At 32.2% G+C, this 14,738-nt stretch overlaps 1 protein-coding gene across 1 annotated transcript in view; it reads left to right on the top strand.

Annotated features, from left to right (window-relative positions):
* Positions 1–14,059, top strand: part of sog (chordin short gastrulation) — a 136,222-nt gene extending 122,163 nt beyond the window's left edge. Inside the window, exons 5-15 of the mRNA XM_088184603.1 lie at positions 8,244–8,309; positions 8,390–8,702; positions 8,775–9,009; positions 9,203–9,493; positions 9,568–9,921; positions 9,992–10,240; positions 10,548–10,718; positions 10,786–10,906; positions 11,072–11,319; positions 12,849–13,034; positions 13,108–14,059. Coding sequence (XP_088040729.1) covers positions 8,244–8,309; positions 8,390–8,702; positions 8,775–9,009; positions 9,203–9,493; positions 9,568–9,921; positions 9,992–10,240; positions 10,548–10,718; positions 10,786–10,906; positions 11,072–11,319; positions 12,849–13,034; positions 13,108–13,287 — 2,414 coding nt within the window. The 3' untranslated portion in view covers positions 13,288–14,059. The remainder of the gene's footprint in view (positions 1–8,243; positions 8,310–8,389; positions 8,703–8,774; positions 9,010–9,202; positions 9,494–9,567; positions 9,922–9,991; positions 10,241–10,547; positions 10,719–10,785; positions 10,907–11,071; positions 11,320–12,848; positions 13,035–13,107) is intronic.
* Positions 14,060–14,738: the final 679 nt, after the last annotated feature.

Genomic DNA, 14,738 nt, shown 5'->3' with positions numbered 1-14,738 from the left:
TAAACAAAAACAATTCTAGGAAGTTTTCAAGGCTGACCGTTATCTGTTAAATCGATTTAAAACTAAAAAATAACTATACACTTATTTTTATTCTTTGCCTTGAAACATTCTTATGATTTGTAATAGTGTTTAAAGATAGCAATACAATATCTAAATTACAGATAAATTCCAATTAAAAAAGGAAATTCGATTATTATATGAAACTTTATTATTATTGATATTCATAATGGAAAACTTTATAAATAAATACTAATAGATATTTTTTGCTGTGTATATATAAATAAATAGTATTAATTTTTGAGAATTTCTCAAAAAAATGCCAAATCAAAAAATTTCAATTTTTGAGAAATTTGCTGACTTTAAATATTTTACAGACGCTGCATAAGAAAGGTTGTTTTACAATTGCTGCATAAGAAAGCGTAGGCCTTATCTATGCTTATATCCTTATATAATAATATCAGATTTAAAAAAATCACTTTGCGTGGGAATCGACAGATTGCAAAAATGTATCGGGGCTTTCCATAGAATAAAGGTAAAAAATTTGCCTGACAGCAAACTTAAAAATCGTTTTTTTTAATAATCTTAATAGGTTTTATATCTTTATCTTGCTTGAAATATAAAAAACGGATAGTAGTAACAGCCGTCATTGAAAATTTTCTCTATGATTCGGGTATAAATACAGGAGTCCGAAATTCCTTCGTAGCTCGACGCTGTGTAGTATGAAGTAGTTCGAACCGTTCTGGTCCTTTGATTATTTGCGTCCATTATAACAAATAATCTTATTGTAGTTGGTTCTCTTTAACGACATTCCAGTTCAATATAAAGATATGTACAATATTATTGCGACAAGTTAATCACTTGTCCATGCAAATAATAAAAAAACGAATTAAGAAGCAAAATAAGAGGCCAAAACCCATCTTAGATTGTAGAGCCAATAAAGAAAATAATGTACAATATTATACTGTATTATTATAATTACATGCTATATGTAACATATATTTTTTATAAATAGTGAAAATCGAGAAATGAAAAACATCGAGAATTTAATTTAAAAGTAGTGTTGCTATTGTTTTTTTTTATTTAACAAAGAAATATTCTGAAACAACTCTTTTTATCAATAAGTCTTACTTTTGATCAAAATCGTCAAAATAAAACAGTTTGTTTATTAAGAACTTCCTTTATTGGGTTTAAAAATTAAAATTATTTTAATGAATCAATACAAAAGTCATGCACAAACTAACCTTCAAGGCTGATAATCATATTTTTCTGTTCCCTGAGAGATTACATGAATCAATGAAATAGAAACAATTCAAGTATATACCGTTCTTATTTTTAATATGTATCTATGTATTAAAAATAAGTATGGTTAATGGAATATTGTGTTAATTGCGGAGGAGTTTATTAATAAATTAATATTCCTAGAAATAAAAAATGCAGAAATTAAGATGAAATTAAGGAATACCTTCGCATATTAAGACATAAATTATAATATTTAAACTTTCGTTATTTGTCTCATATTTTATATGTATGTTTTTTTATTACAATATATAATATAGTAGGTATAATAACTAGCTATATAAATATTTTTGCTCATAGTTTTTTAATTCTTACGTTGAATTGTAATGAATCATTAATATATATACATGTAAGTCAATTTTAATTTTAATTGTATTTGCAGGACAAGACAATTTTTTCCACTTTATTTAAAACTAAAATTTTATATTTAGTACATACTTATACATATTTGTAATTATTAAAATGCAATTATTGCTAAAAATTAAAAGCTCACTTTTCTAGAGAAAATCTATTCAATCTAATAAATCATCTCGTGTCGATCGATCGAACGCGTTCCGAAGCTGATAGTCTGGACCAGACCGGTTTCGTCAGGCGCCGCTTAGCGTGTTTTGATGCTATTGACATTGAATTAGGTTTGATTAATTAACGAAGCAAAAACGCCCGAGACGAAGTAGTGTAAAAAAAGTAGCGGCGGTGCCGTGTAGCGGTATCTCTACAATCGCGTTTCATTCATGACGGGAAAGGCTGGCGTGAGAAAATGGACGGCACGTGGGTACTACGGAAAGAAAACAGAAAGCTCAAATTAAAAATCGATGTATCATAATAATAGTGAAGTGTGGCATTGAAGCATTTTATGCCTTTATTATCTGTTATCTCTCTATAATTCTCAAAGTTTGTCTTTTTATTTATCAGTGTCATTAAAAACTCTTGGGTACTTAATAGTAAATAAATGAACAGCTATTTTAGAGATTGACATATTACCACATTAAAGTAGAAATCATAGCGTACAACATTTTTTTTATTAAATTTACATACAATAACTTGTTTATTAAAAGTCACTTATGCTTAAAATTGTTCATTACATTTTTTATGAGTCCATCTTCTATATTATAATTTTTTAAGTTTGTCTTAGCAAAAATCTCGCAAATGGAACACTTACTTTTTTAAATATATGCTATAAATAAGTACTTTGGAAAATACTACGCATTGTAACTTTTAATTACAATAAATCAAAAATGTTTTACTTGTTTAAACAACATGATAAACCAGTAGTGTAAGTCGGTGACTAATACCAGAAAGACATAAGTTCGAATCATATATTGACAACATCAAGTGTAAAGCAATTTCTATTGTGTTGGAGATCAGAATAACCGATTATTAAATAATTATAATTCTGATCGATCATCACCGATTAGGTTTTCTTAGATTTTCCTATTCCCACGCCCATGGATGAATATCATAACGAATAATTAAAATAAATGATTTACAGATTTTGATTTCAGTCTAGTGTCTCACTATTTACTTTAAGTTGTAGTGGTGTTTTTTCTCTTTTTTTTGAAAATCAAATTTGTACGACATATTTAAAAATATTTTACAACCGCTGTATTTTTTATATCATTACATAAAAAGGGTGGGTCCGTGCCTGATGTTTAAAAATATCCATGCTTTCTTAGAAACTTTTATTTGAATGGCAAAAATTTGTTTACGATCTTCTCAACTACCCTAATCGGCTAAATATTTACTTTGCTAATCTAAGAACTACATTAGTTATCGGCAGAATACAAATATGTATTGAGGCTTTCTACAGAATTACGCCAAAAAATTTTCCTCTTGGCTAGAGCTTTTTTGTTTTTTTTAATAATTAAAAATATTTTTATCTTTATCTTGTTTGAAATATGAAAAAATGAAGTAGTAACAGCTGTTATTGACAATAGTCTCTACGATTGGGGTATAAAAGCCCGAAAATCGAGGTAGATCGATCTTGTCCATTCTGGTCCTTCGATTATTCGCGTCCATTTTAACAAATATTCATCCCACTGAAGTATGTTTTCCTAAACGATTATATAGTTCGATGGTTATCAAGCATATAAAGATATCTACTATAATATACTGTATTATTATAATCACATACTATATATTACATATTAAAAAATTAAAAACATCGATAAACAGTAGTTTTTGATTGTGCTTACGCCTGTTATGTTGCAATGGAAGGTTTACAATAAATAAATAAATATTGCAATGTACATGAAAATTGGAGCATCCAAATCATATAAATATGTACTAGCATGTAAAAATTATTAAAAAAAATCTGAGCAAGGTAGAAATAAAGAATACGATATAACTAATGATATGCTATAAGAACACAATAAAAATATACAATTATAATTTTCTACTCACATACTTCTAATGCAATACACACATCCTTATATGTTTGTATGCATTTACTTATATTGCATCTTACGATAAACATTTTTTTTTAAATAATATACTTGCAGAGAATAGTAAGAATGTATGTAGGTTACGATGTCTTCGTTTGAAATGGGTGTTAAGAACTTCAAACATAAGTGTAAAAACACACAATTCTTTCTTATTACGTTATATTATAGACTCGGTTTTAAAATTTTTGAGCACTTGCAACTATGGTTTTCAGTGGCCGAGTTTACTTTCAAGGAATATAGATTTTTTTATTATTTAAAAAATACTATTTTTATCATTAAAGGGATGTACGCACCCTATGTTTAAAACCACTGTCCTAGACGATTCGAGGACACAAATAGAGGGTCCGAGGCCCGTGACTCACGGCCGGGCTATTCTAGTGCGGCTCGTCTGGACCGACAAATCTAATTCTATAATAATATTGCCATCGCGAAAAAAACCTCCAAGAAATAGACTATCAGCATTAAGTCATGACAACTTGCGCACCGTCACTAAATCACACGAGCGTAGCACATTCAGGTGCAATATAAATCGTTCTTTATGGCCGCGTTAAAAAGCTTGTTTATAAAGGTGTCTGGAGATTGTCCAAGTAGCGGCGATAATTTCGCCGGTCGGTCTTTGTAATATTTATCGATGGAGATTCGGTGTTCTATGGTTCTTCTCTTCATCATCTGTATTAGCGAGAGTCCGATCGAGCGCACTCGATTTTACCACTGTGCCAAGAATGTGTCAATTTAAAGTCTGGCAAGACGTTCGTGATCTGATGTTCAACACGTCTCCGAGGGGTGGAGGCGGGGAAAATGAGGAGGGGGTAGGAGTAGGTCTTCGGTGAGGTCATTCTGTCATTATTAGTCCACAATGACGTTTAAAGTCAAATCTTCTGGGTGTTCGAGTCAAGATTTTATCTATTAAAATAAATTATGATCATATATTTTTTAAGTTTACAGTAACACATTATTAGCCTTTTAATCTGGGTGAATGCTTATCCGAAGAAAGCGATTTTCTGTATGCAAATTGTCCATATTGAGCGAGCCTTGAAAGTGTTGAGCTAAAGATCGTTACATGACGGATTGCAGTTGATACGGTTTTTTAATCTACATTTTAAAACCTTATAGACTAGGGTAAAAGTTACTTGAATAATTACACATATTGCTATTTTACGTGTCCTTGATGAATCCTGTTGTTGGGAAGATTTAGATGAGGATTTGAAGTCTTCGATGAAACTCGGCTACACTTCTCACCTTCCTGGTTCAAAGCCTATCGCGGAAGCTTTTTATAAGGGTTTGGGGTATTCTAATTAAATCTTTTGGTAAATACATCTTCCAGGTTTAATATATAAACTTTATAAACACAATATAAAATAATTTGTTATCTTTACGAGCTAGATGCGGTATCCGGTATCCACGAAAATATCCAGACTAAATTATTTTCAAGTTGAGATCGATAACTGAATCTATAGCTATTGAATAATTTTTCAATTCACTAAGGTTCTGGCAGTATGTCAACATCCAGACTTTGCGTGAACCATACAACCATAAAGCATCCCACTATTTTATCGTACGCAATACACACGCATTGAGCTAGGTTACTAAAAATAGGGCAAGATTTTTTTTATTTTTTAAAATAAAAGGCAAGATTATTTTCGATAAATTTTCTGCTGGAAAAGGTCACGGGCGTTCTTTTAGCCCCTTATAGTAGATGATGTAATCGCGCGGCCGCGTGTTTCCCGTCGTTTTCACTCGGCCTCATGCCAACAAACACACCCGGGCCACTTGACATCTGAATCCCTCTCTGTTCAGCCGGTCGCATGGCCCTGCACTCATCGCCCACACGGACGTCTGGTCCAACTGAACAGAGAAAAAAGAAGGAAAAAAACTATGACATCTGCTCGCGAATGTGAGGTAATGCTCGCATGAGTAACGCTGCTGTTTTTCTGGATCGAGAAAACAGCGATATTGCGTAGAAATATTGGCAAGTTATTCTACACTTATCACTGCATATACAGGCGGCCCTCGACTTTCGCAAATAATTGGTTCCTGAAAATGTATGCGAATGTTGAATGTCCAAAACTAGAAGGTCAAAAATTGTATTTAAAAATATTTATTTATCAAAAATATATTAAAAATGTTTATTTATCAATATATATAATTAAGTTAACGAGGCGTGTTTTAAGTGCTTTTATGTGTTTTTATAAACTTGTCAAGAGTTAGTTAAATACCTAATTTTTTTATTTTCTTTATAAAGAGCTTTATAACATGTGTCTTTTTCAATCGCTCTACCTACTTAAGATGTACGTTCTCCATTGGGATCACATTCTTACATGATATGCAAAATTTTCTCATTATTATTTTTCATTCATATTTTTTATTGTAAGTATTTCGATTTTATCAGCTTCTTCTTTCTCTCTTTCATTGTGTATTTCATTTAATTTCTTTTAATCATTTCCTTTTAATTTTGTCCATAAATTGGTAACTGTGCAGGCCATTTTAAAAGCGTCAAACTTTTTGACGCAAATCAATCCCTGCTTTTTCGCGAAGTATGGCAGGGAGCGTTGTCTTGCTGGAATCAGAAGGTAGCGTGGTCTGTGCTTGGAAATATTTTAATGTAGGAACATTGAAATATAAATGTGACTAGCAAGTGTATAGCTTTCCTAGCCCTGCTGCTGTCATGCAACTCCAGAACATACCACTTCCGCCACAATATTTGACTTTGGGTACTACGCAATCAGCTAAATATTCTTCTCCGACTCTTCGACGCACTCTTCTATACTACACCAGGGGTCCCAAAAAAAATAATGAAAAAAGTATGATTATTTAAAAAAAATATTGCCTTAGAAATTTTAAACTTAGTAATCTAATCGGACCAAATAACTTTCGCCTAATCTTCAGATGTACAATGTCTTTCGTTTTCTTCCAGTTTTTGGCTTTGATTTGTAAGAACCACATTCGTTAAACCGTTTTAAATCATTTTGGACAGCGTGTCGTGAACAATTATTGGGTTTACTAATTTCCGATGAATTCAGTCAATATTATGCAATATGCGAATACATTAAAATTATATTTGCTATGTTAGCTTCACATAATTCGTGTTTTTTTGGCATTTTTTAAATGTTTGTATAATATTAATAATAAACTATTAAATGAAAAAAATTAAAATTACAAATAAATGCAGAAATCACGCAATTAAAACGGTCACTTAAGCAAGACTGAACATTAGACCTGCAATCCCTTTTTAGCACTCAAGTGAGCAATTAAATAAGGAAAACTTCTTTATATATTTTTTAGAATTATGGTTAAAACTACCTGCTAAAATATTTCGGTCAGACTATGCACTTGTAAAGAGTTATATACTATTTTAAGGGGTGCCCCATTATTATGGCAAATATATTCATTTTAATTTAATTACGTAAAACTCGACTATACATTATTTATTATTTCATTTATATGGGAGTAATGCAAGAAAGCCAATTGTCTCTAATAAAAGAGTTGAGGTCAATAATAAAAATAAAAATCACGTATGACACCCAGTATTGCATGGTGATAATGATCAACATAATAGGCCATTTGATGCCTGCTTTTTCTCCGATGGGTGGCAACCTTTATAACGCGGTTGCCATCCATCGGAGAAAAAGCAGGTGAAAAAGCGGTTATGTATAATATAAATAAAATGCATCATAAAAAATTACATATATATATTTAACTGGATATTTATATGTGATCCTTATGTACAAAATTACTTTTTAATTTTTTGATTGAATCAAAATTTTCGTTACTTTCTACATTCTGGTTAATGAACATATAAATATATTAGTTTATTTTAATATTCTCTTAATAATGTAAAGAGCTTATGATGAAACTTCATTTGGAGAAGCGTAATTAATCAATGTAAAAAACTACTACTACTACTACTACTACTACTTATGTATCCACAAAGCTTCTCGCCTTCCTGCTATTTGAATTAACAACAGCTCCCAGAAAATGATCATTTTTATCATAAGCAGGTCAGAATCCTTGGAAAGCTGTGCTACTTTTGTATTAACTTATGTAATAAAGAGAATGAATGACTCCGTGCCGCTTTGTCTAAAGAAGTTAGAAGTTCAAGAATCTGAAGTGGAAATAAGAAAGCTTTTGCGTCGGATGCACCGAGCCGACATGATTTGTGGTGTGCAATTAGTCAAGACGGAATTAGATGCGGATTATGAGAGGCGGCGACGATCTAATTTTAATAAGGCCCGCGGTGATATATGGGCCCCTTTAGAAAGCCGATTTCCTTTTTATTCTTCTTTTGCAATCTCCGATCTCGTTAGGGTGACTCGTTAGGGACAATTTCAAATATGCGCGACCTACCGCTATGCTGGATGATTTATGTGCAACGGCTGATGTCTAATTTAAATTATTATATTAATTTTTAATCAACGTTACAGAGTCCATTTCTATATTATATTATATTATTAAAAAAATATTTAATACATTTAACAGTTCTAACCCAAAAAATTTGTATTGTTTTAGGTCCTGACACTCCTCAAGATTTACCTTACGTCGTCACGATCGAAGAAGAAGAGAAAGATGCTAGACGTAAATATATATATAAACTATATACACAAAAATTGCTTGACAAAATGTATAACATTTTAACACAATAAATTCATCTTCAGATTTTGCTGCTCTAGTACTTGGAAAAGGCCGAGCTCCCGTAGCAGCTCGCTTCTTATTACGACGTCGCTCCATGCATTTTTCACTAGAGGGAGCCGCAGGTCCTTCTGGACCTCGTACCCTGCAAATTATAGACTCAACTGGTAGCACTCTTCAAGAAATTCCATTAGGAGACATCAAACTCGCGGAGCGCACTTGTGGAGTTTGGAGACGTCTCCCTAGAGACTATAGGCGTCTTTTGAGAGAAGGGAGACTGTCAGCTGCTTTGCTATGGTCTGGAGAAACAGAAGCAAGTGCAATAGGGCAAATAATAACGTGAGTTAATATATGGTGAAAGGTTTGATTTTGTTACTATATGTTTATTCTAATGTGTTTTGATTGTTTCAGTCACAAAGCTTTGGGTACAGAAATGTTTTCCTCTTTGATGGAAGCTGAGCCTGGTTATGGTCCTTTGACTAATGGATGGGGAGCCACTGCAGCAGTAACAGCTCTTGCAGGTGCAACTCCGTCACTTCACATTACTTTGATGTTCACGGGAGCTTTGCAAGCAGATGATGGAAAAGACGCTCGAGTAATGGTCACTTTGGAAGTTCTTGATAAAAACAACACAGTCTTGGATGAGGTGAGTTTTTACAATACTTACATAATTAGAAGTAATATATAAATACACAATTTTAGCGTCTATAGTAAATAACATACATTTTATTTTATCATTAATTAATAATCTTAATAAAACTTAAGCATATAATTTATAATATATTGCATCATATTATTGGTCAGAGTAAATAATAAATTATATATTTATAAATTTATAGGTTCATCACATCCAAAAACCAAAAGATTTAAACATAATCGAGCTAAAGTCACCCGTATCTGTCGATAAATTGAGACTTTTAGCCCGAGGAAGATTAGGATTGAGTATCAGAAGTGTTAAGACTGCTACAGGGGCTATAAGACCTGCAATAAAAGGACCCATTCTTCCAAGATTAGCTTGTGAATATTTCTTTGCACCACTAGCTGCATCTGGAAAAGCAATAGCTTCCCCGTCTTCCGGTGCTGCCTGGTTTCATCTCAGTCGAGATGGAGAGCTCGTCTATAATGTGCAGGTAAGATAATTCAGCATATAATTAATTATCAATGAACATATACTACTAATAATAACTATATCATACAATAACAGGTAGATGAATTGAACATGATGGATGCACCGATGATAACTTTAGTCGATGAGACTAACAAACGTCACATGGAATTAGAAGATCTAACGCCGTTCTTGGACGGTAAAGCTACCGGCTCGTTGAATAGAATGGGACCTAGGATATTAGATCCGTTATATTCAGGAGATTTAGTTGTGAACGTCGCTACTCATTCTGACGAGAGCATTGTAAGAGGCAGACTCATTCCTAGGCCGGTGTCCGACCTTATGGATTTGAACGGACCAATTATTTTGAAACGAACCGATATAAGCAAGCCTGCTGATATAGTGGGATTGGCTTGGGTATCCGTCGATTACGAATGTAGTATTCAATGGGAGGTAAGATATATGTCGTAATTGTGTAATATAATAGTATTTGAAGTTGAAGCTAATGCAATTGTGGTTATAGATTGCTATTGCCGGTCCTGGTTCGTCGATACTGTCTATGACTAATCTTGAATTGTGGTTGGAGATGCGTCCTTTGATTGCTCCTGGTGCTCCGGTTGTAGCACGAAAACTTGGAACCTTGGACACGCCTGAAGGTGCTATGGTATCTCCGACGATTTTAGATCTTCAACGTTTGCATACTGGAGCTAGTGAATTCGTTGTACGAGAACCTCGGACTAATCTTACATTGATTAAAGCTTTATTGAGACCTGTAAGTATAAAAACATATTTAAAATCCCTAGAGATACATTAGTAATAACAATCATTGTTTACTGATTTGAAATCCACATGTAGGAACTATTATTATTTTACCTAAATTGCTGGACTCGGAGGCTTACTAAAAACAGAAAAAGTATTATATATGTGCTCAGAATGTAGTCTATATCACATAGGTCATACTTAATGTGCATATAATATTTCTATTCATCTCATAATATGATCTAATTATATGTTTCATAAGTAGTTAATGTTTTTTTATTCTACTTTTATAATAATATGTAATAAATTGTTTATTTCAGATTAAAATGCCAGAATCTTGTTTACCTCAATACGCAGATAATGAAGTTCCAGCTGTTTCCTATATCTCGTCCAATCCAAACTCTGCAGAAAATACAATTGGAGAAACAGTTTCTTGTTTCCACTCAGGAAGCTTTCATAAAGACGGTGCCCAATGGCGATCCGCTAATGAGGTAAATTCGATTGCATATTCCGCATATTTCAAACAAACTCTGTATGATACATGAAATATGTTTGTAGCCGTGTACAATGTGCTTTTGTGATCATGGCATTGTGAAGTGTGATACCGTTCTTTGTCCTCCATTAACCTGCGGAGCGAAAGCAATGATAAGACCTGGTGATTGCTGTCCTACATGCTCAAGTGAGTTTAACTTGCACTATGTTATATTTATAAATGTATATTAAAAATAACAATTTCCACTTTGATTTTTATAGCTTACGATAATGGATAATATGTGATGTATGCTATATATTTAATGTTCCGTTGCATTATGGGAATATAAATGTTTGTTCTTATTGATTTTAGATTCATCTCTGCAAGACACGAATACGTCGATGACTCAAGGGTGTCATTTGGCAGAACAGTTCCATTACGCTGGACAATCATGGCATCCATATATACCACCAGCTGGATTTGATACATGTACTATTTGCACATGCGAGTCGCGGTATCTTGTAGTTCAATGTACGAATGTGCAATGTCCTACGTTGTCATGCCCCGAGAAGGTTGCTTATAGACCGGATAAGAAATCTTGCTGCAAAGTTTGCCCTGAAGTAAGTATTGTTAAATTATTGTATCTAATGATAGTTCTCTTTACAAATTACTAGTTTTCACAACCGGCATCTCATTTGACATCAAAATCACCACTTCTTTCTATCTTTAGGCATTGGTGACTATCTGCAGATTTATATAGTCAATTTTTGATTTCATTATACTTACTATACAAGTACTGTGTCGTTTCTTACATACTTATTACATAAAATCCTCATTATCCATCTATATATGTACTATATTATATATTATATTATATTATACACCACATTTAAAATGTTTTGAACCTATTTATTCTCGGATATCTTACAGCCATAGAGCAATACTGACCATATATTATATAATAGTGAAACGTACAGAGTCGCTGCGGCTATGATAGACACCGACCATCTCAATCTTTTCGTTGTTAATAGTAAAGGGTGAATGTCTTCTTTACTGAACAACATAGTTGGATCTAGTATATATATATATAATTACTTCTCTCAGACATCTTATTGAGTATTAGATTTTTCAAAGAGGGAGAAAAGACGGCCAGTTGTAGTTTAGACGACACTATTTTATTGCTTTTGACGTGGATTTTTGACTACTGAGAAGTGATAATTGTTTATGCTCCTTCCTATTGACCAAAATTCGATTTGAATACACTTACCACACCAATATTCTCATATCAGAATTCCATAGTAATATCGGTAAGAATAGTTATCATATTTTTAAAACAGTGTAATATCCAAGTGCAGACAAACTATGGAGCAATATGAGAGACATCTGTCTATACTATTTCTTCAGCTCATTTACCCCTGAGAGTTAAGTTGGTTTAGTTTGTATTTTGGAATACTAATTACAGTTTTAGAACTTTCATTAGGTCATGTTGGGCTTGGTTAATTCTTATTGGCTAGGTTTGGGTTTGAACAATAAAGACATTTTAAAGCAGCATATAGAAATTTATATAACTAAACATTTCAGTGCTTGAACAACTCCTAATATGGGCTCCGGAAGGTGGTCATAGTTTTCGGTCCATGAGAAAGTCTAGAATTAGAGCACTTGCCAACTCTACTCTAGCAAAGGCCGTCTGACTGTTCAATATTGTGCATCAAGATATTGACATTTCCTCATACACATACGGGGAGATGGTTCAGTTCGTATGGAACAATGCACATCTGATTAGGTGATTTGTATCTGACGCATTAGGTTAACCTGTCAGGTCACGATGGTCTTAATATTAATAAATAAATAAATATAACTAAGAACATGAATACATGATAAAAGGACAGACACAAATAATCTCAACAGGTGCGCATTATTGGTTTTAAAAGTGGAGTTAAATGGTTTCACTTTGCCTGATTTCTACTGCCACCTGTCGGCCACTTTTCAAACTACCACTATGTTACACTACTTTCAATTTGCAGATTCTCCATTGATTTTTTTATTGAATAATTATTGTAATTATGTGGGTTAATAAAAACTACTTTGATAATGATGTAATGAAATGTTTTGTTTACATGCATAGTATTCAGTATATATTCATTTTCAGGTAAAATCTGAGAATAAGAGCTATGAAAATGGAGAACTTAAAGATGAAGCCTTAAGACAAAGCCCAGAAGAAATAATGGCAGCTGGAGGTTGCCGATACCGCAATGGACCAGTATTTAATGGACAAGAGTGGCATCCAAACGTATATCCACACGGCGAGCAAAAGTGTGTCTTATGCCGTTGCAAAGTAAGCTAATCAATTTAATATTACATGTATTATTATTACACGTAGAATATACTGAACCTTTTCTATTTCACAGGATGGTCACATTATGTGCGATCGTAAAAAGTGCAGCAAATGCGTTGCGATGGGTCCGGCTGGACGCCGAAAGTCTCAACACAAGGGCTATCAGCATAAACAGATGCCTCCAGATGAATGCTGCCAGCAGCACTGCAGGCGTTACAGACGCCATCAGAGGCACCACCGCAATCGTTCTTGAAGTGTGATAACCGTATTTTATCGGCTCGATGATCGCCACGTGAATCGTACACCAAAAGTTGCATTTGGGAAATGTTGATTACTAACAGCCATATTTTTATGTGCCAACTTTATAAATAAACGTAGGCTTTTGATACGAGAGAAGATTTTGTTCCTTGACTAGCTGGCTGGTTTAATTTTAGTTGGATATATAAGTGATTAGTGATGTCTAGTTACACGAAGTGGGAAACAGTGCCGAGCACTTTTCAAATGTCAAGTAGATTTTATATATATAAATAAATATGTATGTGCTAATGTTGAAATTGTGTTTGTATTTGATACATTCTGCTTTTTCTGCGTTTTTTTAAAGCAATAAATATTATGTGGAATGAAAATATACAGATATAGTATGGCAGAAATGATTCCGCAATGACCTAAATAAATTTTAATTAAACTTTCATATACATTTTCTTAGATATAAAGATGAAACATAAATATTGCTACAAAAATATATTTTAATAGTGATTTTTTTTTTATCAATTTTGCTTTAATAATAGTACAAATGAATGCTTTTAGAGCATTATTATCGTAAGACTTAAATTTTCATCTCTCGCTAACAATGTTCCCATAAATAATAATTAAAGGAAGTGTGGAACAAAAAGTAACAGAAATCAGGTCTAATTACCAAGTATATTGAAATCATTATGCAAACTTTGCTCAACGTCAATTGTTTTGTTGATATTATCATCAATTGCTGCAACATCTGCAGCAATTTTATTAAAAAATATTACTAATTATTCTAAAAAAAAATCAGGTATATAAATTTATTTTTGAAGTCATATTTGTGCCCTATCTTTATATATTGTACATTTCTTACAATATTGTGTATAGTTAAAAATATCTATTGGTTATTTATTATGTGAACCTTTTTGCCAAACTGTATACATCTTATTCTCGAACGTGGTAATGGAAGTGTGATGAATTAATATGAATCGTTAAAAGCTTTCTTAAGTAAAATATTCATAATTTAAAAAATTAAGTCATTACTTTTAAAATGCATTTGTAATTTTAGCTATTTTAACCACTGAAAGTGTTAAAATTTAATATATCTTGTACAGTGATTTGTATATTACTATAAGATAGTTTCTATGTTATTATTTATGTAATATAGTATTAAAAATAACATTTAAAAAATATTAAAATATCATTTTTCAAAAGTTTTATGAGTGTTTTTATACAATATAAAATATACATAATAGCATTTGATTAAAAAATGATATATTAATAGTAAAATGTTATTGTTTTTAATGTATAATTTACCATATTTATTGGACAGATAATTTGTAGTTATGTGCATATTTTGTAAATATTTTTATACATATATTATTAACAGATGAGTGGTTTTTGCATGGAAGTCATCACATACTCATTAGCTAATTTATAAATGCTGCTTGTTTAATATAAATCGTATGT

This window comes from Plectrocnemia conspersa, unplaced genomic scaffold (genome assembly GCF_051122295.1).
Source record: "Plectrocnemia conspersa isolate PC_06_02 unplaced genomic scaffold, ASM5112229v1 ptg000004l, whole genome shotgun sequence".
Taxonomy (NCBI): Eukaryota; Metazoa; Arthropoda; class Insecta; order Trichoptera; family Polycentropodidae; genus Plectrocnemia; species Plectrocnemia conspersa.
This window is presented reverse-complemented; position numbering and strand designations above follow the sequence as displayed.